The 25,768-nt window shown below is 39.0% G+C and overlaps 1 protein-coding gene across 4 annotated transcripts in view; it reads left to right on the top strand.

Moving 5' to 3' along the window:
* Window positions 1-283: 283 nt before the first annotated feature.
* The window catches only part of ARHGAP19 (Rho GTPase activating protein 19), a 60,304-nt gene continuing 34,819 nt past the window's right edge, over window positions 284-25,768 (top strand). For all 4 annotated transcript variants that reach the window (XM_060125358.1, XM_060125356.1, XM_060125357.1 and 1 more), the window contains exons 1-4: window positions 284-348; window positions 21,271-21,536; window positions 22,848-22,928; window positions 24,722-24,931. In XM_060125358.1, the coding sequence (XP_059981341.1) occupies window positions 293-348; window positions 21,271-21,536; window positions 22,848-22,928; window positions 24,722-24,931 (613 nt within the window). In that variant the 5' untranslated portion in view covers window positions 284-292. The remainder of the gene's footprint in view (window positions 349-21,270; window positions 21,537-22,847; window positions 22,929-24,721; window positions 24,932-25,768) is intronic.

Here is a 25,768-nt window from a genome sequence, read left to right as displayed (position 1 = left end):
TCTGACTTGAACCTAAAAGTCGGTGGAATCCGAAGGGTTAATCAAAATGAGAAACTACAACTCCCGGCAGGCCTCGGGGCTGGGTTCCCCCCTCCTTTCTTTTCCGCCAAGACTGGGGGCGACCAAGGACGGTTAGTTATTTGAATAGACCTATAATATCATGAAGCTGTTTAAGTTGAGGAGGGCCGGTCAAGTCATCCAATCGTGTAAAAGATGGGGAAACACCTTAGCCAATCCAAAGGCAGGGGGCGGGGTCGGGGTTGGGGGTGGTGAAAGAAGTTTACTGACTAAGATGGCGACTGTGGCGCGGAGTGAAGGGGAGGTGCCAGCCGGCGAATCTGGCCGGAGGTGAGACAAGCTCTTGGTCCAGCTGCCTTGGAAACGAGGCCGTGGGCTGGTCGTACTGATGCCCTTCCCTCGGGTCACGGTGACCCAGCGGGGCCGGGCTTTGTTCCTTTCTCCCGCGGCGTTTCTCATCTTCGCGCCTGCGGGAGCTGAGGCGCGGTGGTCCGGCCGCGACGCTGGGCTACAGCTGGGCCCCCGCTTGGTCCTGCTGATGCCCGTTGGGGGACCACCAGCGGCGTTGGCTGCAAACCGACCAGTTGGTGGTGGCAGCGCTGCCTGCCTTTGCCCTGAGACTCATGTTGATGGTGAGGAAGCTCAAGCCCAGAGCTGTTAAGCGAATTTCCTAACGTCTAACAGCGCAGAGAGAGAACGCTGTCAGTCAGTACTTTTTAATCTCTTCCGAGGCAGTTTGTGTGGTTTAAGTCGGAGCACAGATTTGAGTGTCAGTTGGAAATGGGTTTGAGTCCTTGGGCCAGTTAAACATTTTAAAAATTTTATTGTAGTAAAAACACTTAACGTGAGATCTACCCTGCTGGTACAATTTTAAGAGTACAATAAGTACTGTTGACTATAGGTACAGTGTTGTACACCAGATTTCAAGAGCTTGTTCATTTTGCTTAACTGGAACTTTATGCCTGTTAATTAGTAACTCCACATTCCTCCTCTTCCAGCTGCTGGCAACCCCCATTCCACTCTTTAGTTCTGTGAATTTGATTATTTTAGATACTTCATGTAAGTGAATACCTCATATAAGTGGAATCACTTGTCTTTCTGCAACTGTCGTATTTCAGTTAGCATAATGTCCTCAGGGTTCATCCATGTTGTCACATATTGCAGAATTTTCTTTTTTAAAGGCGAGTAATATTCCATTCTATGTGTATACTACATTTTGCTTGTCTGTTTGTATGTTCATGGACATTTAGGTTGTTTCCACATCTTGGCTGTTGTTAATCATGCCTCAGTGAACGTGAGAGTGCTAATAATTCTTTGAGATCTTGATTTCAGCGATTTTGGATAAATACACAGAAGTGAGATTGCTGGATCATATGGTAATTCTAGTTTTAATTTTTTTGAGGAACCTCCATACTATTTGCTATACCACTGCCCTATTTTGCTTTCCTACCAACAGTGTACAAATGTTCCAATTTCTCCCCATCCTCACCAACACTTGTCTTTTGTTCTTGTTTTTATTGCGGCATGCGGGTGCTCTAGGTGTGGCGCGCGGGCTCAGTAGTTGCCGCACGTGGGCTTAGTTGCCCCGTAGTGTGTGGGATCTTAGTTCCCCAACCAGGGATTGAACCCGCGTCCCCTGCATTGGAAGGCGGATTCTTAACCACTGGACCACCAGGGAAGTCCCAACATGATTTTATATAGAGAAAACCCGTAAGACACTAACAAAAAAACTGTTAGAAATAAACAAGTTTAAGTTGCAGGATACAAAATCAACCTACAAAAATCAGTTGTGTTTCTATACAGATAGAATGAACTATCTGTAAAGGATATTAGGAAAAGAATCATATTTACAGTAGCACCAAAAAGAATAAAATACTTAGACCAATTTTTTTTTTCCCCCCGGTATGCGGGCCTCTCACTGTTGTGGCCTCTCCCGTTGCGGAGCACAGGCTCCGGACGCGCAGGCTCAGCGGCCATGGCTACCAGGCCCAGCCGCTCTGCGGCATGTGGGATCTTCCCGGACCAGGGCACGAACCTGTGTCCCCTGCATCGGCAGGCGGACTCTCAACTACTGCGCCACCAGGGAAGCCCTGGGCCAATTTTTAAACTTATCTCAGCTTCAGTTTCTTCATCTGTAAATGGACATAATGATGTCTATTCCAGAGAATGTCAGAATTAAATCAGACAATCCTTTTAAAGCTCTTAGCGTTGAGCCTAGTAGATAATAACCACTCCATACGTAATACGTTTTCTTTCTCCTAGTAGAACAACTAAAGACCAGATCAGAGGGATCTGCAGTTTAGGAAATCATTACTTTATTTTTAGAGTGTTTTCTCCTAAGCAGGAACACTGAAATTTAGCTTTTCCTAGAAAGAATTTCCAGGTGGTCTTACCCCAGCTTTGAGACCTCAGTTGTCTTAATTGAGTAGGTGTATATTAGAACTCAGTAGAGTGAGCTTATTTACATTGCCCTGGTGCTTTGGCTTTGTGTCTGTTGGTGCTGTTTATACTGAATAGGAGATTCCAAATCTTGGAAAGCTGGGTTTGTGAGTGGGCACTGGAATCCCTCCTTAGCAGAGATGGGAGTGGTTGAATATGTTATTAACTATTTTATAGGGAAGAGGTTTTCCCTCTTGGAGCTGCCTATAAATGGTTGATCGTTTTTTTTTGCCCAGAAACCATAGAGGGGGTTGATAAATTTGATTAGATCATCCTTCAGCCTGCTCTAAAATCTTGAATTGTGATGAAAATCTGAAGACAAAATACCTTTCTGTAGTGGGAACTGTTTGAATTTCTTTAAAGGAAGTTGCTGTTTGAATTTAAATTTTGGGCTATAGTATTAGTTACATGATCAGTAGATATTCCCAGAATCTTATCTGAACCTGAAACTGTTCATATTGTAAAAGAGAAGTTGAGTTTTCTAAAACTTTTTAGGGGGAGACACGTATATTTTTATTACGTATTCCCAACAGTTAGCTTTGTCTAGGTGGTCAATAATGAATGAATAATAGTTTTTGTCATTTTTAAGATATAAAATATTACCTTGTGGTGATAAATGCCATGCAAATTATTTTATGTTCTGCAGATATTAACCTTTCTAATGTTCTGTTGGTGGTGTGTCCCCTTGTATTCCATAAAGAAGAGGAAAGAGTCTGATTTGCACAGATCAACACATATTTGCATGTTGGAGAATATATGATCATCTGTTCAGAACTGTCTAGCTTTCTATTTCTATTTCTTCGTTATTATTTTAAGCCTGCACCTAATAATAAGGAGAATCCACAAATAGAAGGTGTCCACTCTACCAGTAGTGGTATAAAAATAATAGAGACTCTTAAGGGCCAAAGAGAGAAAAAGAAAAAGCTAAAGCAGGAAAAGAAATATAGCCACCTCCCCACGCAATCGGCAGTAGGGAAATATAGCTCAGTACTTTTTGAGTTGAAAAACAACATAAAAAGAAAGTACTAACTATTATTAGATGAAGAGGGGAAATTGATAACAAAGAGTCACAGGCTTTCTAACCTCAATATTCACTGGAAAAAAAGAAACCCACTGTGAACCAGAAAAAGCAAACGGGAACATATAGGGGTGGACGGAGGCAGAGCAAGCCGCGGAAGTGATAGCACTTGTGAAAAGCTGGAGACAGTTAATATGCCGGCAGCGTCTAAGTTTTGGAGCCCAAGCCTGCCCATGGAACTTAGGGAGCTTTGGAACAGACTTTGGGATACTTACATCCCATTTTGGAAATGTTTTTGGAGGATAAGGAAGGTGCCTGAAGATGGGGAAAGTGTCCTGTATCCTGCTGATTTACCTACCCCGTAGATTTCCTGAAGTCTTTTTTGTTATATTGTTCTTTCTCTTATAAGACAGCAGTGTGGTCCTTTGAGAAAAGTGGTAGATGGAACCTATTGATCTTAGGAAAAATTGTCTGTTCTCACTTGTACAAGCGGAAAACATGGTTTAAATGTCTGAATCCAATTTGTTGTGGTTTTTTTTGGCCGACCCTGGAGGCTTGCAGGATCTTAGTTCCTTGACCAGGGATTGAACCTGGCGCCATGGCCGTGAGAGTGCCAAGTCCTAACTAACCACTGGACCACCAGGGAACTCCCTGAATCCAGTGTTTTATTTGTACTGTCAAATTCTATGAACGGTAATGAGGAATAGATTCTTCAGGGGTCTTTCTTGAATCTGAATCTTTTTATTTTACATTTTTATCAGTTATCTGGCTTAGAGAGTTTGACCATTATATTTATAGACAAGGCCAGTCTTGGTAGAAGGAGGGGGGAAGAAGAAAATAGAATTTTAAAGTTAATCTGTATAAACTGGTCAGTGGCCTACCTTTCTTTCCCTCTAACCTTTAGCTGTAGAGTTTGTGAGATTAAACAGTGCAAAAGAGGGAGGTTGCTGGGTGGTTGTGTGGAAGTCCTCAGAGAGTGGCAGTCTTTTTTGTTATTGCAAGTCCAGAAACTATTTTATCCATTAGATGGGTTTGGGGACTGACTCTATCCAGGCTTACAAGCCATTCGATAAAGGCAATTTAGGTAATTTGCATGAAGAATATAAATGAACTTATTTACAAAACAGAAATAGACTTATAGACATAGAAAACAAACTTATGGTTACCAAAGGGGAAAGGCAAGGATGGGGGAGAGGGATAAATTAGGAGTTCGGGATTAACAGATACACACTACTATATATAAAATAGATAACCAACAAGGACCTACTGTATAGCACAGGGAACTATCTTCAATATCTTCTAATAACCTATAATGGAAAAGAATCTGAAAAAGAGTATATATACATATATATATGTATATATATGGCTAAATCACTTTGCTGTACACCTGAAACATTGTAAATCAAGTATACTTCAATAAAAAAAAAAGAATATACCTGATATGTATGTCAGGTTTTCCCATTTCATCCTTGAAAGAGACACATTACAGCTGATTGATTAGATTATTGCTTTCTCCTTTTTTTTTAAATTTTATTTTTGGCTGCATTGGTCTTCGTTGCTGTGCACGGGCTTTCTCTAGTTGCAGCGAGCGGGGGCTACGCTTCATTGTGGTGCATGGGCTTCTCATTGCAGTGGCTTCTCTTGTTGTGGAGTACGGGGTCTAGGTGCACAGTAGTTGTGGCACGTGGGCTCAGTAGTTGTGGTGCACGAGCTTCAGCAGTTGTGGCTCACGGGCTCTAGAGTGCAGGCTCAGTAGTTGTGGCGCACGGGCTTCGTTGCTTCGTGGCATGTGGGATTTTCCCAGACTAGTACTCTTACCCGTGTCCCCTGCATTGGCAGGTGGATTCTTAACCACTGAGCCATCAGGGAAGTCCCTCCCTTTTTTTTTTTTTCAAATCAGCACTTATCAGTACTTTCTTCCTGAAGATACCGTCTGGCTACCTGGAGTGAACCCTTTTAATTACGTTTTATTAAACATCTTTTAGAATGGGCTGTTTCTAGAAATGCCAGAGCCCATCTATTTTGTGCTGATGTTTTGCTAGTTTTTACCTGCTATATCAGTCACGGTTCAGCTAGGACACAGAAACTATACAGTAATTTGAATAAAGAAAGTTTAGTATAAAGAATTATTGATTATAACGGGATTGGAGTAACAAGGGATTGGCTAATAAGAACTAAAGAGATCTCTAAACAATATACAAATGGGAGAAATCAGAATCAGCTGTGTATACCAAGTCGTCATGTTGTACACTTTAAATATCTTATAACTTTGTCTGCCAGTTATAGCTTGATAAAGCTGAAAAAAAGAAAAGAATCCACTGTTATACACAGGGCTGAGATAGAATGTACTAAGAAGAGGCACCCTAGGGCAGAGATCCCACCTTATTGGAGAAGGCATGGCTGTGGCTCACAGAATGGCAGAGAAGTTGCTGTGGTGGAAGTTGTTGGAAATTCACCTTATGGAACCTGCCAGAACACTTTAGGACACTGGGGAAAGCTGTTAATAGGGAGGTGTCATGGGGGGAAGCAACTGGCTTGTGGGTGCTGCTGGCTGCTGTAAACTGGAGTCTGTCAGTGGAGAAGCTGTGCATGCTGCAGGAGCTTGCCTGGACGAGCAGCCTGGAACCGGAAAGGGAAAGGCCCTGCCTCCTGCACTGTCTCTGCAGTGTTCTTTATTCATAATGCTTAACGTTGTGCCAGCTGGAAAAGGAAATACGCTTAAAAGTCTCTGGCTGCATTTTTGCAGAGTAGGCAATGATGGGTGAGAGGCAATAAATTGATAACTGGCACATGGAGAATCATCTTATCTCCAAGTTCCTAGCTTCCCTTTGCTTCAGCACTACGTAAGTCTATTCTATAGAAAAGTATGAGGTGGTGTGTAGGATCTGAATGAATGAGGAGGGACAGAAACAAGTCAGAGGACAAGAAGGTGATTGGTGCTTAAATTTGCTCGGACAAACTATGTGTGTAAGCTTGTAAAGGTCTATATGCATTCCAAATGGAATGACAGTTTTCTGGAATAAAGAGCCTGAAGCAAGACTGTTAAACAATAGTTATTAGGTTAAATATAATTTATCTGATTTTATTTTTTTGAGTCAGGCTGATGTCTAAGATATATAGTATTACCTTATTGGTCTTTGTAATTTCAAACATGCAAAGATCCCAGCAGGTGCGTTGTTTATTGATACTTTTCCCTCAGTTAAAGCAGTACGTGCCTTTGAGCAAGCTACTTTAACTTTTCATATCTTTTTACTTGGGGTTACTGGCATGTAGTTATATGAGGTTTTAGAAATTTGTGTTTGTAATGATGGGAAATATATATAATTTTAAAAGGGTTACTACATTTCTGCCAAGGTCTAACGTACAGTAATGTTTTTTTGGTCTAGTTCTAGGATTGGGTATTGCACATGGATCTTTTGCACCAGAGTAGCTTCCAGTTATAATTATCAGTTGGAATAATACCCTCTTTTCCAGAATTTAGCTCTAAATTTGGCATAACAGCATTAAGTTTGGAAGTTTTATGGTTTTTTTTGTTTTTTTTTTTAAAGAATCTGAGTAACGTGGAACAGTGAAAATAGCTGAAATGAGTTCAGTTGAAGAACCAAAGGCTGCATGCTATGTGCTGTGATTTGGCTGAAAAGAAGTTCCAATTTGTACGAAAAAACAGGACTGGCTTGTGAAAAACTAGGAAGCATTGTGAAAAACTAGGAGAAATGGTGTGGAAGGGAGAAGAGCAAGGGAAAAGACAAAAATTAAAAAAGGAAAATATGAAGAAGAGAGGGTGACTTAATAGTAGAGGCTGCCAGCCACGGCCGCAGGGGCAGGCTTTGGAGGCAGCGGTGATGAAGCCTGCAAGACTGATCTTGGAGAACCGAGGCTCCAGAGGAGGAGGAGGGAGGCAGAGTACTCAAGAAGCCCGCTCTGTCCTCTGGAGGTGGAGGCACGGAAAGGAGGGCTTGTACTGTGGGCAGACACTCTTACACATCTCTGTGTGTTAGGGCTCTTTCAGGCATACGTGACAGAAACAGACTAGCTTAAGCACAGAGACACTGCTTAGCTCAGGAAACAAAAGTCCAGGGCGTAGATCAAGCACAGCTCAATCTATATTGAAGATCTCAAATCTCAATGTCCCAGGCATCTGCTTTTTACTCTCTTAGATCCGATCTCTGTATTTGCTTTATAAAAGGGCAGGTTCTTCACAAAAAGGTGGCAGAAATGGACCACCAACAGCTTCAGTCTTCCATCTGGTTAGCAATCTTAGCATCTAGCAAGAGTCTTGGAATTGAGTCTTTTTGTCCTGGTTTGACTTGCGGGCCTTTGTCTGAATCAGTGAGGAGGATAAAATGTTTCGATGAGGTGAGCTTGGGTCATATGCTCACACTGGTGGCCAGGGAGTAGGGTCAGCCCACCAAACTACATAAATTAAAGGATCGGAAGAGGTTGTTGCTCAAGGGGAAACAGATGTGGGAAGCTTGAACGGCAGTTGTCCACTACACCCATCTTCATAACTCCCCTGTGCACCCTCCTTTGCTTCAAGTTACGTTTTGAAAAGGGCTTGCCACTAATGTGTGGAGAAAGCATTTTATGTTTCCTAAAAACCTACCAAATAAAAAACCAAACAAAAAAGTCCTTTAATTAAGTACTACTTATCTTTTTTTTTTTCCTCCACTGTCAAACCCTTCTCATCTTTAAGACCTACCTCAAATTTCAACTCTTGTATAAGGGTGAAAGATTCTCTCCTAACTCTGAATTCTTAGAGCTTTCATTGACTGTACCATGCATTTGGCAGTTAATGATCTTGTATCATCTTTCGTGTTACAGTCTTTAGCCACTACTTAAAATCTTGTAGGAAAACCATTGTTCTTTTCTGTAGTTAAGTATAAAACTATAGTGATGGGTAAAAAAAGAGTGAGTTTGTCAGAAGCTTACAAGTTTTGTGATTTACCTTATAAATAATTATTTAAATATGGAGTGCGTTAATGACAGTACATTTATAATGGGAAATGTGTTAGTATCAAACTGTAACACTGTATAAAGCCATAGCTTTTAAGATAATCAGATGAAAACATAAACAATGATATCAGTTATGAAATTAAATACAGATAATTTGTCAAGCTGAACTATTACGTGAAAGCTAGACACCAGTTTTTTGTTATTGCAAGAATGAAACAGTTAGAATCACAGAAAAATTCAGTCTCCTGCCAGCTGAGTTTTATTATGCTGTAGTATTTATTAACCTTAAGTTTTAGAAAAATTAATATGTAATTAAAATATTGTGTATACTCAAAAGTATGAAAATGAGATGCTTCCTTTAAAGCTATATAGATTAGGCATATAAGTTTAATTAAGTTTGGGCCTTATTTCTTTTGCTTACTGACCAGGGTATATTACATAGCATAAAACAAATTTCTTGGGACTCAGTAAGATTACAAAGTACGATAATGATCTGAGCCAAGCTATAACAGATAAACTTTCCCCACTTCAACAGAAAATATTGTCCAACATACCATGTAAAGCTACATCTGTTTCAAAAATGTTCCTGATTATATGATCCTAATTTTCTTTTTTTGCTCCATTCATTTTTCACCATAGAAAATTAAAATGATTTGGTTGATCTTTGTCCAAGTTTCTGAAATGTGTTACAATAAAGAAGTAAGACATTATTTGACATGCTTTAAAATAATGTTATCCGTTTAGAGATAAAGATGTCTCAGTTGGGTTCTATCAGTATCAATGAAAAGAGAAAAAAAATTCATGAATGAAATATAGAAATCACATGGTTCTTAATATTAAATTTGTAATTGCATGCCCTATGACAGCTACAATTGCTACATGTGTTTTAATTGTACCTTTGGGGAGGGGGGAACCTCATTAATTTAGGAATTGTAACTAAAGAATGACATTGGGATTACATAATGAAGTTCTTCACTTGTTTTATTATTTTTTATTTTTTAAAATCTATTTATTTATTTTTGGCTGCTTTGGGTCTTTGTTGCTGCGTGCAGGCTTTCTCTAGTTGCGGCGAGCGGGGGCCACTCTTCGTTGCGGTGCGCGGGCTTCTCATTGCGATGGCTTCCCTTGCTGTGGAGCACGGGCTCTAGGCACCTGGGCTTCAGTGGTTGCGGCACGTGGGCTTCAGCAGTTGTGTCTCATGGGCTCCAGAGCGCAGACTTAGTAGCTGTGGCGCATGGGCGTAGCTGCTCCGCGGCATGTGGGATCTTCCCGGCCCAAGGCCCGAACCCATGTCCCGGGAATTGGTAGGTGGATTCCCAACCACTGTGCCACCAGGGAAGTCCCACTTGTTTTATTTTTATGCTGAACACAATTACAAGGATAAAACCAAGTAAGTAAAAACAATGACACCAAAGAAAAACTCACCAAATAACAGGAAACTAACAATTAGGGGAAGATGAGAAACCAAGAAAGTGTGCAGGAATATCATTTAGTAACATTCTTTTTTTTTTTTTTTTTTTTTTTGCGGTACGCGGGCCTCTCACTGCTGTGGCCTCTCCCGTTGCGGAGCACAGGCTCTGGACGCGCAGGCTCAGCGGCCATGGCTCACGGGCTCAGCCGCTCCGCAGCATGTGGGATCTTCCCGGACCAGGGCACGAACCGTGTCCCCTGCATCGGCAGGCGGACTCTCAACCACTAGCGCCACCAGGGAAGCCCTAGTAACATTCTTGATGTTATCATCAAATACTTTCTGCTCTCTAAGAAAGTCAAACTTTAATCAGAGAACACTACATGCACTATAATAAGCCCTTTGAAATGTGGCTAGCTTTTGTATTTTTAAGTCTATTTAGCATTTTAAAGTTTTCTGAATTTTGGAATCCCTACAATCCCTGCATTGGTTGCACTAATAGTTTCTTCACTCAAGTAACAAGGTCTACATTATTTTTTTCTTTTGGTCAGGTCATTTTGTGGCTGCTGTCCTTGTGACCAAGCTCTCCTTAATTAGATCTGCCATTCAATCTGCTTCATTTGTTAGGATGACCCTAAGCAAGAGATCAGTCATCTTTCAATCCATGTTTTTCATCGAATAAACTGGCTTTTAAATATTAAAAATAAGTACACCAATGTGAAACATACAGTTATGTCATTGTGTTAAACTTTCATTGAAAATTTGAACCCAGGGTATGTATATTAAGATTGTACAGAGGGGGGCTTCCCTGGTGGCACAGTGGTTAAGAATCCACCTGCCAATGCAGGGTACATGAATTCGAGCCCTGGTCCGGGAAGATCCCACATGCTGCAGAGCAACTAAGCCCGTGTGCCACAACTACTGAGCCTGCGTTCTGGAACCCGTGAGCCACAACTACTGAGCCCGTGTGCCACAACTACTGAAGCCCACGTGCCTAGAGCCTGTGCTCTGCAACAAGAGAAGCCACCGCAATGAGAAGCCTGCGCACTGCAACGAAGAGTAGCCCCCACTCGCTGCAACTAGAGAAAGACCGCACACAGCAACAAAGACCCAACACAGACAAAAATAAATAAATAAAAAAAAAAGATTGTACAGAGGGGCTTCCCTGGTGGCGCAGTGGTTAGGAATCTGGCTGCCAATGCAGGGGAGATGGGTTCGATCCCTGGTCCAGGAAGATCCCAATGCTGTGGAGCAACTAAGCCCGTGCACCACAACTACTGAGCCTGCACTTTGGAACCCGTAAGCCACAACTACTGAAGCCTGTGCACCTAGAGCCTGTGCTCTGCAACAAGGGAAGCCACCACAATGAGAGGCCTGTGCACCACAACTAGTGAAAGCCTGCACTCAGCAAAAAAAAAAAAAAAAAAAGATTGTACAGAGGATAAAGCCTAAATTTATTAAAGCATAAATATTTTAACTGACACAATAGGTTCTTTTTAGGTGTTAAGAAATAAAAGTGTTGAAAAGAAATTGGAATATTTAAATTGTAAAAATTTCATTTCAAAAGTATTAATATACTTCATGCACCGTAAAATCTCATACATTAGAATCTGTCTTTTCAATATCTCATCATCTCAACAGTCGGTGTCACTCACAGTTCTGAGTGGGAAAGCGTATTGTATTGTGTTTCCCCAAAGTGGTGGTTGCTTAAGATTTACTACAGTGAAAAAAATCTCATAATTGCTTCCAGTTTCAAAGGAGTTTTAGCAGAATGCCTAAGATCTCTTTAAAATAATGACACTTAAAAGACTAACATTTATGTGCAAATGCAATAAAAGAAAAATTGTTCGCAACCCAATTTTTTTTTTTTTTTTTTGCGGTACGCGGGCCTCTCACTGTTGTGGCCTCTTCCTGTTGCAGAGCACAGGCTCCGGACACGCAGGCTCAGCAGCCATGGCTCATGGGCCTAGCCGCTCCGCAGCATGTGGAATCTTCCCAGACCAGGGCACGAACCCGTGTCCCCTGCATCGGCAGGCGGACTCTCAACCACTGTGCCACCAGGGAAGCCCCGCAACCCAATTTTTAAAGTCATCTCATGGGGTCTTCTGGGTGCCCATGTGCTAATTGCACCTGTAATTGACCACTTGTATTTTTGAAAACAGACATAGTGGAAAAAAAATAGTATCTTGTAGTGTTCAGTGAATTTTAAGCTTCTGGATGCCAGAGACTTAGTTTAGTTTCTTGTTCCTGTACCTTACAATTTCTTAAAATTATAAAGCACTCAGTAGATCACGGTTAGTTTGAATTTAAATGACATGTGAGTGGCTGTGATTTCTTGTTTGGCTAACATGTGCCTCAGAAAAGCAATTCACCTTCTTATGATGGTTGATGAAGAGACTTACGATTAGTTTCGTAGAATACTGACTAAGAGATTAAAGCTCTTAAGAATTTTCAATATGTGAAGTTATATAGATATGAACAAGTCATATTCCAGAGCAAAAGCATTAGCTGTCTCTTGGATAGTATTAATATCACTCTGGACTTTGGAACAAGTGGATTTAGAAGTAGTCTTTTGGAACCTAATCTGACCCTAGGTAGAAATACTTTGGTTTTAATTGCTTGAGGCTCATGGCATTTAAAGTCTGTAGGAAAAGATAGTCTCCTGCAGCTTTGACTATACTTTTTTGAGGGGTAAACAGCTTTAAGATAATGATACGAGAGACACTGTGCTGTCAGTGAAGCATCCTATAGAACTTTCTCCAAATGAATAGGGAATTTTGCTGTTACTTTTCTAATACAAGTAAACTTTCTTCCAATTGTACACCAGCCAGGGGGAGAAAAAGTAAGGGAGGTGGCAGCAACAGAATTAATACTAATTCTTGTGACACCCAAAGGGATAAAAATTGACAAGTTAAATATATGTTAATAAACTTGTGTTATTGGTGCTCGTAGGAAGAATAATTAGCCTTCTTGACTGAGAAGTTTTCATCGTCATTTCATAGGGCAAAATCTTGATCACATTTCCAGAATGTTTAGGTTAAGAGGGTAAGCAATCAGGAATTCCTTCATCTGCCACTTTAATTCAGATCAAGTTGCTCTAGTAGTCTGAAATTAGTTCAAGTTGGGATCAAGTAAATATAGGGGCCAAATATATATATATTTTTATTTATTTATTTTTATTTTTGTCTGTGTTGGGTCTTCGTTGCTGTACGCGGGCTTTCTCTAGTTGCGGGGAGCGGGGGCTACTCTTTGTTGCAGTGCCTGGGGCTCCTCATTGTCATGGCTTCTCATTGCGGAGCACGGGCTCTAGGCGCGCAGGCTTCAGTAGTTGTGGCACACGGGCTCAGTAGTTGTGGCTCGTGGGCTCTAGAGTGCAGGCTCAGTAGTTGTGGTGCACGGGCTTAGTTGCTCCTCGGCATGTGGGATCTTCCTGAGCCAGGGCTCGAACCCGTGTCCCCTGCATTGGCAGGCAGATTCTTAACCACTGTGCTGCCAGGGAAGCCCCAAATATATTTTTGTAGATGAGTGGAGTCTAAATTAGTGATAAGAGGTCCATATTACAAAACCTTGGATAGCTACTTTTAAGGGCAGATCTTGGGATGTAAGTGTTTCAAAATTTTTGTTTAAGAAATTTTATATTATTTCCTGAAAAACTGTGGTACTACTTATCAACTTTAAACTGTTTCTGTTATAAAAACCCTGCCAGCTTGGACACACGGGACCTACTTTTATCCTTTCTTTTTATGTACAACTTTCATAATACCAGTTTAACTTTGGCATGTAGAAAAAGGGAAGAATAATAGCCTCTTCTTTAATACTTGTATTCATATCTAACAGCTTTCCAATAAAGTGACACATTTAAAGCCATGTTTCAGAGCCAGAGATTGAAAAAGTAGTAAGAGAGTGCATACTTCTCTCAGGGTGGTAAGTCAGGTTTAGACAACTTTAAATATAGCTCATATTTTGATAGATGTTGCCAAGATTGTGGTTCTTGGAGAACAAATCAAGTTAAGCAATTCACTAGGGAGGAAACATTTAGTTTTGTGGGTATGGAGTTTTGGTAGTAGTCAGCCAAAAGATACATCTGCAGGATACAGGTTTTTTTTTTTTTTCTCCCACTGCCTTGAATTTTGCAGATTCATGGGTTCAACATGCCTCAAAAGCACCTGCATTTCATTTTTATGTAATTGATTTTTCAGCTGTGAATTTTGTTTCCTGTCCTTTCACTAAGCATATCACCTTACATGTAGAGATCCATCTAGTGGTAAAAGTAATCATTGCAGACTATAGGTAATAAAAAATATCCTGTTTGAGGGGTAGGTCTTACCTCTATTACTCTTTGGGATAGTTGCCTAGTATATGCATTTAAATACTGGAGTCCTTGCTATTTCTGTATGCCTGTACACTTAACTACTAATTCTCCTGGTTCTAGACATTTATGCAGAAACCTTTATGATGAGGAAATTAACCTTTAGTATATACTGTACTTAGATTTTCTGTGATATTTACATCAAGTTGTAGCAAGACTTAGGTCAAAACTACTTGGTTTCTTAAAAAAATTTGTCATCAAGGATGTTGGTTATATATACAAGTAATAATATAATCAGTACTCTTTCTAACACCCAGCTTCAACAAATGTTAACATTTTCCAGATTTACCTCAAATGAACCACTCCCCTTTCCCCCAGCTGAATACTTTATCACAAAAACAGTGCTAACACCCTAGAAACTCCCCTTATGCCCTCTGGCCTCCTCATAATCACAAACCCCCAAAGGTAACCATTATCCTGAATGGTAAATACATCTTTGCTTCTCTTTACAATTTTGCTACTTAAGCAAATACAGATCTTCCTTGATTTATGATGGAGTCGAAAATGCATTTAGTACACCTAACCTACTGAACATGATAGCTTAGCCTAGCCTACCTTAAACATGCTCAGACCACTTACATTAGCCTATAATTGGTCAGAATCATTTAACACAAAGCCTATTTTGTAATAAAGCGTTGAATATCTCATGTAGTTTATTGACTACTCTACTGAAAGTGAAAAAACAATGGTTGTATGGGTACAGGATGGTTGCTGTCCAGCATCACGAAAGAGTATTCTACTACATATTGCTAGCCTGGGAAAAGATCAAAATTCAAAATTGAAGTACGGTTTCTACTGAATGCATATTGCTTTCACACCATCATAAAGTTGAAAAATCGTAAGTTGAACCATTGTAAGTTGGAGACTGTATCTCTAAACACTGTATTTTTTGTCTTTTTTTTTTTTTTTTTTTTTGCGGTAAGCGGGCCTCTCACGGTCGTGGCCTCTCCCGTTGCGGAGCACAGACTCCGGACACGCAGGCTCATTGGCCATGGCTCACGGGCCTAGCCGCTCCGCGGCATGTGGGATCTTCCCAAACCGGGGCACAAACCCGTGTCCTCTGCATCGGCAGGCGGACTCTCAACCACTGCGCACCAGGGAAGCCCTATTTTTTGTCTTTTTAAAAAATAATTTATTTATTTATTTTTGGCTGCGTTGGGTCCTCGTTGCTGCGTGCGGGCTTTTCTCTAGTTGTGGCGAGTGGGAGCTACTCTTCGTTGCGGTGCTTCTCATTGCGGTGGTTTCTCTTGTTGCGGAGCATGGGCTCTAGGTGTGCAGGCTTCAGTAGGTGTGGCCCACGAGCTTAGTTACTCCACTGCATGTGGGATCTTCCCGGACCAGGGCTCGAACCCGTGTCCCCTGCATTGGCAGGAGGATTCTTAGCCACTGCGCCACCAGGGAAGCCCTGTCATTGTTTTTTAATTTGCAGTTCCTTGGTGTCTAATGATATTGAGTAGCTTTTTAAATGAGATTTTATGGAAATCTCATGCTTGTTTTTCTATTAGGCTATTTATTTTTTCTTATTGATTAATACGAAGTCTACATATATTCAAGATATGAGCCATTTTTTGCTGTATGTATTGTAGATATATTTTCCCACTCTGTGCCTGTCATTTTCACTTTCTTGATGGTGTCTTTTGATAAACACAAGTTCTCATTTTAATGAAGTCAATTGTATTGATCTTTTTCTTTAATATTTTTTATGTGTTATTTAAAAATTATTTCCCCACCCTGAGTTCAATAATATATTCTTCTATATTACCTTCTAGTAGGCTTATTGTTTTGTTGTTCACCTTTAGATCTATAATTCACCTGGAATTGACCTTGTGTATAGTGACATAGGTGTCAATTTTCATTTTTTCCCCTATAGATGTCCACGTGTCCTGGCACCATTTCGTGAAAAAGTCATTCATTCCCCATTGATTTGCAGTGCCACCTTATCCTGAATCCAGTAAAGAAGAAAGGAAGTAATAAATATAAGAGCAGAAATTAGTGAAATAAACAACAAACATGTAATAGAGGAGTTCAGTAAAACCAAAAGCTGGAACCTTGACAAAGCTAATAAAAATTGCTAAATCTCGGGCCTCCCTGGTGGCGCAGTGGTTGAGGGTCCGCCTGCCGATGCAGGGGACGCGGGTTCGTGCCCCGGTCCGGGGGGATCCCGCATGCCGCGGAGCGGCTGGGCCCGTGGGCCATGGCCGCTGGGCCTGCGCGTCTGGAGCCTGTGCTCCGTAGCGGGAGGGGCCGCAGCGGTGAGAGGCCCGCGTACCGCAAAAAAAAAAAAAAAAAAAAAAAAAATTGCTAAATCTCTAATAAGATTCATAAATTAAAAGAGAGAGAAAACATAAATTACCAATATCGGGAACAAGGAGGAGGACATCACTACAGAACCTGGACACATCAAAAAGCTCCTAAGAGGATATTATGAACAAGTTTATGCCAGTAAAGTTTGAATATTTATGTGAAATAGACAAAACCCTAGACATATCTGGCTTACCAAAATTAATACAAGAAGAAATAGAAAATTTTAATAGTTCTGTAACACAAAATAAATTGAGTATATATAATTAAAAACCTTACAAAGAAAACTCTAAGTCCAGATGGCTTCATCAGCCAATTCCATCAAACATTTAAAGAAGAAATGACACAAACTTTTTCAGAAAACAGAAAAATAGGACACACTCCCCAACTCACTTTGTAAGGCCAGCACAACCTTGATACAAAACCTAATGAAGACAATATAAGAAAGAACAATTCCACGATAATCTCACTTATGAACATAAATGGAGAAACCTAAACAAACTATTAGCAAACCAAATTCGGTAATATATAAAAATGATAATACATTATTATAATATTGGGTTTATTCTAGAAATGCCCAGCTGGTTTAACATTAATCATTCATTCACTACATAAACAAAATAAAGGAGAAAAATTATATGATTGTCAAAAAATTTTGATGAAATTAAGCACAGACTCATGATAATAAATAAATAACCCTTAGCAAACTAAGAATAAGAAGATATCACCTGAATCTGATAGTTTATGCCAAAATGATGGGTGGGGAAAAATACCATTTTTCAATTTTCTTTACCCTGATAACTTCTAAAGTTAAGATTCTGTTCATGTTTATTAGTCATTTAGACCCCTCTTCTATGAATTACTTGGTTATATCTTTTGACAAATTTTTTTTTCAGTTTATGGCTTGTCTTTTATTATTACTTTTAAAGTTTTACATTTATTTGTTATTTATTTATTTATTATGAATGGGTAGTATGTTCACGAGTCAAAAATCCAGAAAATACAAAAAAGCATACAGTGAAAAGTTTCTCTCCCACTCCTGTTCTTTCATCCAGTTCCTCTCTCCAGAGGCACTGCGACTTCATTTTTTGAGAACTTTGTTTATAATGTTATTTGTTGAACAGACATTTAAAATTTTAATGTAGTTAAATGTTTCAATCTTTTCTTTGTGGATTGTGCATTTTATGTCATGTTTAAGAAGTCTTTTTTCTGCCTCATTAATTTATTCTTTTTAAAGTTTGACTTTTTTGGAAGGGAATCTAAACAAGAATGTATATATGTACATGTATAACTGGTTCACTTTGCTGTACAGTAGAAACTAACACAACATTGTAAAGCAACTATATTCCAATAAAAATAAAAAAAATTGGCTTTTCATATTTGGATCTTTATTCTGTCTGGAATTTATTTTTTGTGTATGACGTGAGGTAGGGATCACCCTTCCTTTTATATTATAAAACTGCTTGTCCTTATACTGTTTATATTGTGTGATTGTTTTGTCTAATACAACTTTCAGTGTGATGGGAGACTACTCTTGCGTTTCATCTATGTGTTGGCAAATACAATTCACTTGGTCCAGTTTTTAATTTCTGTTTTGTTCCTACTTGCAGATGAGTGCTTAGAGTCCTAATAAGTACTGCCTTTCAGGCCCCATAATGTGCCCTTGTGTCCTCTAACATGTCTGGAATTTGTGTAGGCTGTGATGGGGCAGGGAAAGGAGGGTTTCTTTGTTACAACGAACAAGGAGAAAGCTTTTTTCCTGTCTCTTCGATTTACCAATGCCTCATCAGAAGCTTTCAGCATTTATGTAAGAAATTAATTTTTTTCTTAAACTTGAGCAAACTTAGAGTTTGTTTTAAAATTAGATGCTGTAGAGGAGGAAGTTGTTTTTGCTTAAAAATAGTATTTTTCTTTAGCCCTTCTCTTAAGTTCTTGACCATGTTCTGTGATATTCTCAGCTTTATATTGTGGTACTATGTATTCCATGGAAAGAGATTAGCGGACTTTGTGATATGGGGATAATTTAAAAACATAACCTACTATATCTGTCTTTTCCATCTCTTATCTTCCATTTTACTTCCTTTTTTTTAACCACTTCTCTCCCTTACTTTTTGTCTTACCACATGCTCCACTCAGAAAAAGTGAAGGAGAGGAAAAAAAAAGAACTAGGTTAAAGAAGTTAAAGTGAGACAAAACAAAAGTGAATGATTATGGGAAGGAAGGGGAGAAAAAGCAGAAGGGGAAAAGAAACTGAGATTGCTTGTTTGTTACTTGTGTATTAGGACTCCTAAGGTGTCTCTTTCTTGTATTCCTTGTGAATAGGTAGGGGCAGCCTTGAACTTATTTATTCTCCTACCTATTCTACCTATTTCAGAGGGAGCAGACCGCAAGGTAGAAAGGATTCTGTTGAGAAACGATGTAGTAGGGTTTTGTGCCTTCGGCTCCTTTCTACTTGTCTATTTGATCCAGTTTAGTGCCTGAAGGTCAACTGTGATATAAGTTTTGGAATCTCAACTGAGTCTTACTCTGGATATTAATAAACTAAAGATCTGGAGGTTATATGTATGTATGTGTTTCTACTTTAAGAATATAATGGATGCTATTCATGTACATTTATATGTTAGAATTAATTTGATCTGGATTCTGTTTTTCAGAATTAAAAGGGATGTGACATCCATAAAAGCTTAGATCTGATAAATTTTAAGACTCTTTTCGGTGCTAACCCATTTCATGATTTTCTGGCTCTCTCAGTAGAGTAGTAATTTCTCATTGGCAGTGATTATAAGTAATAGTTGTCTATTGACTCATTTCTTGACTGAAATAAGCTGACATTAAAAAAAAAGGCTTTGTCAATGCTTAGGATGAAATTGCTTTTGATTTTATTTGGCTTGTATTATAATCATTTGCCAATGATTATACAGGGAAAATTATACAGGAATTTATACAGGAAAAATAACCTTAGTGTATAAAAAGGTTGAGGAAACAGCTTTTTAAGTTCTCTTTCTTTAATGACTTTTTGGCTTGAAAATACACATTCATAATTTTTATGTAAATTCTTATGTTATCATTTTAGAGAAAAGAAATTTAGTAGCCACCAACTGAAGATTTGGGCTGTTGAATAAAATTATGTAATAACTTTTCAGGGAAGTAGAGATGAACTTTGAAATTTACCCATGCCTTGTTTTCATTATACCATGTTAAAAGTGATCCATGTAGGACTTCCCTGGCGGTGCAGTGGTTAAGACTCTGTGCTTCCACTGCAGGGGAGCTAAGATCCCACATGCCATGTGGTGTGGCCAGAAAAAAAGAAGTTCCATGTAGTATTGGCAAAGTGTGTTAAAGATTAGTTATATTTAATGTTTAGAGATATCATTTTTCCTGGAACAGTGCTTTGGTACCTAGGGTGTTGTGGAAACTTTTAAGTTGTGATTGTTTTTATTGTGGGAATGTTTGATTGAGTCAGGTGGATTTCAGCTTTGTCTGACAGATGTGATGACTTGTCCTTTCTGGCTTGTGTTACATTTACTCATTGGTTGTATAATAGATGGCTGTTTATATAATGAAAATTAGAATAAGCCATTAGAGATGATTGATAATGGATACAAACAAGTGGTGATGTGTCTGCTACAAGAGATGGAATAATACAGTTCTTATATGTAACATGTTAAAATTAGAAAACAATAGGGAAGAAAATATTTCTGAGAGTCAGAGGAGCTTTGCTAGAAGTATAGCCCAAATAATTTAGGAGTGGAAAACCAGCTATGATCAAGGGCCAACAGAACATATCTGCTGAGTATTACTCAGTGATAGAAGAGTAAAATTAGAAGCAAAATACAGAATTTTTTAAAGTGCCTTAGAGAGGAAGAACCTGTCTGAGCAAAGTTTGGACTTAGACGATGGGCCAAAGCCATCCAGAATGAAGGATTTTAAAATAAAACCCATTTCTGAACCTTGGCAAGGCTGAATTAATATCTATTTTATGTACCTGTAAGTGCCTTCCATTCTAGTGAAGGCTTTTTGGTTATGAGGAACAGAATCCAAAGCGCCTGGCTCAGTTGAAGGGGACTGATTATAAGGAAACACCTGCCTGTGTAGGGACTCAGGAACCAAAGAACCCTAAGGGTAGAGTAAATGTTTTCAAAATGTCTACTATACTGTTTAGATATAGTTTTAGCTCTTCAGTAGTCTCATGCTCACTGTCACATGGTTTCTGTGGCATTTGCGACTAGCCTGTGTTACTGTCAGCAGTTAATCACTGGATGGAAAATACCATACAGTGCTGGCTATACTCCCAGGAAGGCCTTAATTTAATGATTACCCATTGCTGTGTTAGGGGGAACAGCTGCAGTTCTGATGTTTTACAAGAATTTAATGGTAATAGTTTAGGGTTTGACTGTTTTAATAAGGAAAGTGGTCTATGTGACTGCCAGTTCTAATATACTCTTAGACTCAGGAGGCTGTAAGGATCTCTATCTTCTTGCAGTGAATGCCTAAAATTAAGAGGCAAATTCAGGTCATATCATAGAGGCTGTTTGGTGTCTTTTCTTTAAACTAAAATTCTAAGGTGGATATAACCTAAACAGCAACAAGCCCAAATTGTCTTCTTTTATGCAGTCAGCAGATTGGGGATTAGGTTTTCAAAAGACCAGTCTGTAGGTTATATATATGCCCACAGAAAGAATGAATAATTGTATGGTCGAGAGGGAATGCGAAACCCATATTAAAAATGATCCCCCCAAAGATTCTTCTGTTTCATGTTTTCAGAGATGCCATCTGCAATTTTGTTATCTGCAATGACTCTTCCCTTCGAAGTCAGCCCATTATCTTCAATCCTGACTTTTTTGTGGAGAAACTCCGACATGAGAAACCTGAGGTGTTCACCGAGTTGGTGGTCAGCAATATCACAAGGCTCATCGACTTGCCTGGAACTGAGTTGGCTCAGCTGATGGGAGAAGTGGACCTTAAGTTGCCTGGTGGGGCCGGCCCGGCATCAGGATTCTTCCGGTCTCTAATGTCTCTCAAGCGAAAGGGTAGGAGATGTATCTGTGAAGGGGACAGGTCTCAGCTGCTCCCTGGGCTTCATTCTGAACATCTGCATGTTCATGGAGGAGTTTCTATTATTATAAAGCACTTTTTGTCATTTTTCATTTACATGAGTAGTAAAACCTTAAGTAATATTAATAAAAATTATAAAAACTGTCTAGATAAATTAAAGCATATATATCAGTCCCCAAGACATAACATGATTAGTTTAGGTAGTTATCAGGGGCACCTTGATTTTCATGCCCTATTAATACTATACTAAAATAATATTAAAGATACAAAGTTTCACAGCTGGTGAGTACAGTAAAGAAAGTTTGAACATTTTTTTATTGCAGTAGTTCTCAAATGTTTTCATTCCATGGAATGCTTTGATAAGGCAAATACCTGTGAATCACCCAAAAAAAGCCTTCTCAGAAATAAGTTATTAGTGATATATATAATAAATTATGACTATTAACACTGCTTTTGATAAGATGTTAAAGAGGTACTATTTTGTTTTTTAATTGTTTTAAATTAATTTATTTTTTAAAATAAATTTATTTTTTATTTTTGGCTGTGTTGGGTCTTCGTTGCTGTGCGCTGGCTTTCTCTAGTTGTGGTGACCGGGGGCTACTCTTTGTTGCGGTGCGCAGGCTTCTCATTGCGGTGGCTTTTCTTGTTGCGGAGCACGGGCTCTAAGCGCGCAGGCTTCAGTAGTTGTGGCACGTGGGCTCAGTAGTTGTGGCTTGCGGGCTCTAGAGCTCAGGCTTAGTAGTTGTGGCACACGGGCTTAGTTGCTCCACGGCATGTGGGATCTTCCCGGACCAGGGCTCGAACCCATGTCCCTTGCATTGGCAGGCAGATTCTTAACCACTGAACCACCAAGGAAGCCCCTGTTTTTTTAAATATTAGGAAATCCTGAGGGCAGCAAAAAAAGTTTAAACATTATAACAGATCAGACCCTATACCAACTCTAGTGGATAATCTATCATGCTCTGACAATCATGGGTCTAAGTTCTATTTTTTGTTTGTTTTTAAATTACATATCAATATTCTAGGTATTGCTACTTAAATAAGAAGATGGTCTTTGCCTTCAAGGAACCTACCATCTAAGATTAAACTCGCAGAGAGTTGATTGAGAGTTTTCTGATTACATTTTCTGGTACACTTCCAACTTTAAGGTTTTTGTTTACTGACCCTGTGAAAATACTTGCTAAACTGTAACATAATATACTTGAGGGGTATGTTGCTTTTAAGTATGCTGATTTTGTACTATTTGTGGAAAATATAGCCTTGTTCTATTGTATGGTTTTTTTCAGAAAAAGGAGTAATATTTGGATCCCCACTGACAGAGGAAGGCATTGCCCGTATATACCAACTGATTGAATATCTACACAAAAGTAAGACTACTTGAAATTTTGTCATTCTTTGTTAATGAAGAATTGTCAGTTTTCTACTGGGAGCTAACATCCTTGAGTTAGCAATTGTTAGGTGACAATTAACCATCAACAAAGACACTAATCAATGATAATTTCAGGTGGTATGTTTCTAAATATATTTCCTTTTAAATTTCATCTCATATATTGATTTGTTTTATACTCTCAAAGGTATATATACATTAGATAGTGTCAATGAAATCACAATTTCCCCTTGACTGAAAGAGACATTTCTTCTGTAAAAATACGTTGCTCCTTTATAACATTTACTCCAGGGAGCATAATTTATTGCCAAAGATACTTTTCATCTCTAGAATTCTCTGATTAAAATACACTCTTCACTTAATTCCTTTTTCATTTTTTTAGTAGTCATACTGGTTATGTCATTGCTCTAAGTGTTTGGCAGAGCTGAGTGTATATGAAATGTGTGGCTTTATGTGATGTCTTGATAAATTTGACACTAACACTTATTTATGTCTTATTCTATATGGGACATTGTGCTAGGAGCTAGAGCAGAGGTTGCAAACTGACAGCCTAAGAGTTTAAGTCATCTATATTCATATTTTGTTTGTTTGGCAAAGGATTAAATTAAAAATAAAATAAGTTATCAGTCTTTTAAAATGGAAACAGTCCAGGTTTTCAACTTCTTTGGATAATAGGAAATAATAGGAAGATCTAGCATCCTTGGGCCCTGTTGCCACTTGGACACAGTCAGCTGGAGCACAGGTAGGTGCTCCTCAGTTTGCTAGGGTTCCTGTTCATTCATTTACTGTTACCAGCCTGGCGTTGTAGGCATTTGAACTTGGACCCCTGAATTAGGGGGTTATACAAAGAAATATGGACCTAAGCTGAAAACATAACTCTCGTGCTTCTTCCAGGTCAAACCAAAACAATATGTCTCATCTTTTTTATCCCCTTAGATTAGCTTAAAATATAGGTGGGAGGGAAGAATCGTTTAGTTGGGATGACCCTGAGCTTCTGGGAATCTCTTAGACTGAAAGGTGATCTGATAGGTTAGAGTTTTAATTCCTGGGGAGCACAGAGACTCTAGATTCATTTTAGGCTGGGAAACTGTTTTACAGGAGCAATGAACCCCCACAGATGAACTTGGCCCCTCCAGCAAAGTCTGAGATGACCCACTGGAAGGGGCCTTCAGGGAGATTTGGCTTTCTTCCAACTTATTTTTCAAGCCCATTCTGACTATTAAGGTTAAATTCAGGGAGTGAGGAGGGATAAATTAGGAGTTTGGGATTAACAATATACGCACTACTATATATAAAATAGATAACCAACAAGGACCTACTGTATAGCACAGGGAACTATACCCAATATCTTGTAATAACCTATAATGGAAAGAATCTAAAAAAGAATATATATATATATATATATATATATATATCTTACTTTGCTGTACACCTAAAACTAACACAACACTGTAAATCAACTATATTTCAACAGAAAATTAAAAAAAAAAAAGGTTAAATTCAGTTTCCAGGTGTGCCTCAGGAGGTTCAGTGACTCCTGGGTGGACCACGTCTCAGTCTGGGAGATCTCTGGGTGCTCAGGGATGTTCAGATATGTTTCCTCAGGGGCCAGTAGGTTCTAAACTAATCTGGGAAGAAAGACAAAAACGTCCTTCAAGTTCTTTGTAAAGGGTCTTTCAAGTATAAAGTGGTCTTTTAGATGACTTATTTTAATCATAATTCCTCTTTTTATTTCCTTTTTCATGTCCTCTGTTTCTCTTCCATGCTGAACAGACTTGAGAGTAGAGGGTTTGTTTAGAGTACCAGGGAATAGTGTCCGACAGCAGATTTTAAGGGATGCTCTCAATAATGGAACTGATATCGACTTGGAATCAGGGGAGTTTCACTCAAATGATGTTGCTACCTTGCTGAAGATGTTTCTAGGAGAGTTACCTGAGCCCCTGCTGACACATAAACATTTTCATGCACACCTCAAAATTGCTGGTGAGTATAGGAGGTGAGAAAGAGATGTGAATACATTTCTTTCAATTTAGTAAAGTCATCTGGAATATTCTGTTGTTTGTAACCCACAGCAGTGCTTCTGTTAATATTGTTTGACTTCATGATATTTCTGGGCTCTCTGAATACTCATAAGCATTGGCTAGTTATGGTTGATTTTGTCAAAATTTTTTTTTGTGGAATAAACTTCTTTGAAGATAAAGTCTGGGTTTTACCTATTTTTGTATTCCTGATGGATCCTAGCATTGTGCTGTGAACATTTTAGTTGCTTAATTTATGTATGCTTTTCACCGGATTGATTGACACACCCAAATCAATTACCCAAATCAGTAGTCACAGTTTTGTATATTTGCCTTAGTTTGAGGCTTTTGCTAAGTATTAATATGCCTCAGTTGAGATCATCTCTACTCTTGGAAATTTGCTTCTTATAAATAATTTTACTTGTTTTCTAAATAGGCAATACATTCACATGAATTAAAATTCAAAAGGTTCAAAGAGTATACAGTGAAAAGCCTCTTTCCCACCCCTGTTCCCAGCACTCAGTTTTTCTTCCGAGAGGGAACCAATGCTATTGATTTCTAATGTATCCTTACAGAGATATTTTAGACACTTACAAACACCTACATATATTCTTTTTCTTTCTTTTTATGTAATGGTAGGGTGTTATACACATGGTTCTGTGGTTTGCTTTTTTCATTTACTGTGTTTTGGAGAATGTTCCATTTTCAGCTCATAAATAGTTTCCTCTTTCTCCTTTGTGCTTGTGTTATTCATTCTTAAATTGCACAGCTGTTATGCTGCAATAGGCTCTAAGCGCACACA

This window comes from Lagenorhynchus albirostris, chromosome 16, assembly GCF_949774975.1.
Source record: "Lagenorhynchus albirostris chromosome 16, mLagAlb1.1, whole genome shotgun sequence".
NCBI classification, from domain to species: Eukaryota; Metazoa; Chordata; class Mammalia; order Artiodactyla; family Delphinidae; genus Lagenorhynchus; species Lagenorhynchus albirostris.
Note: the sequence above shows the minus strand (reverse complement) of the source record. Positions and strands in the feature narration are given on the sequence as shown.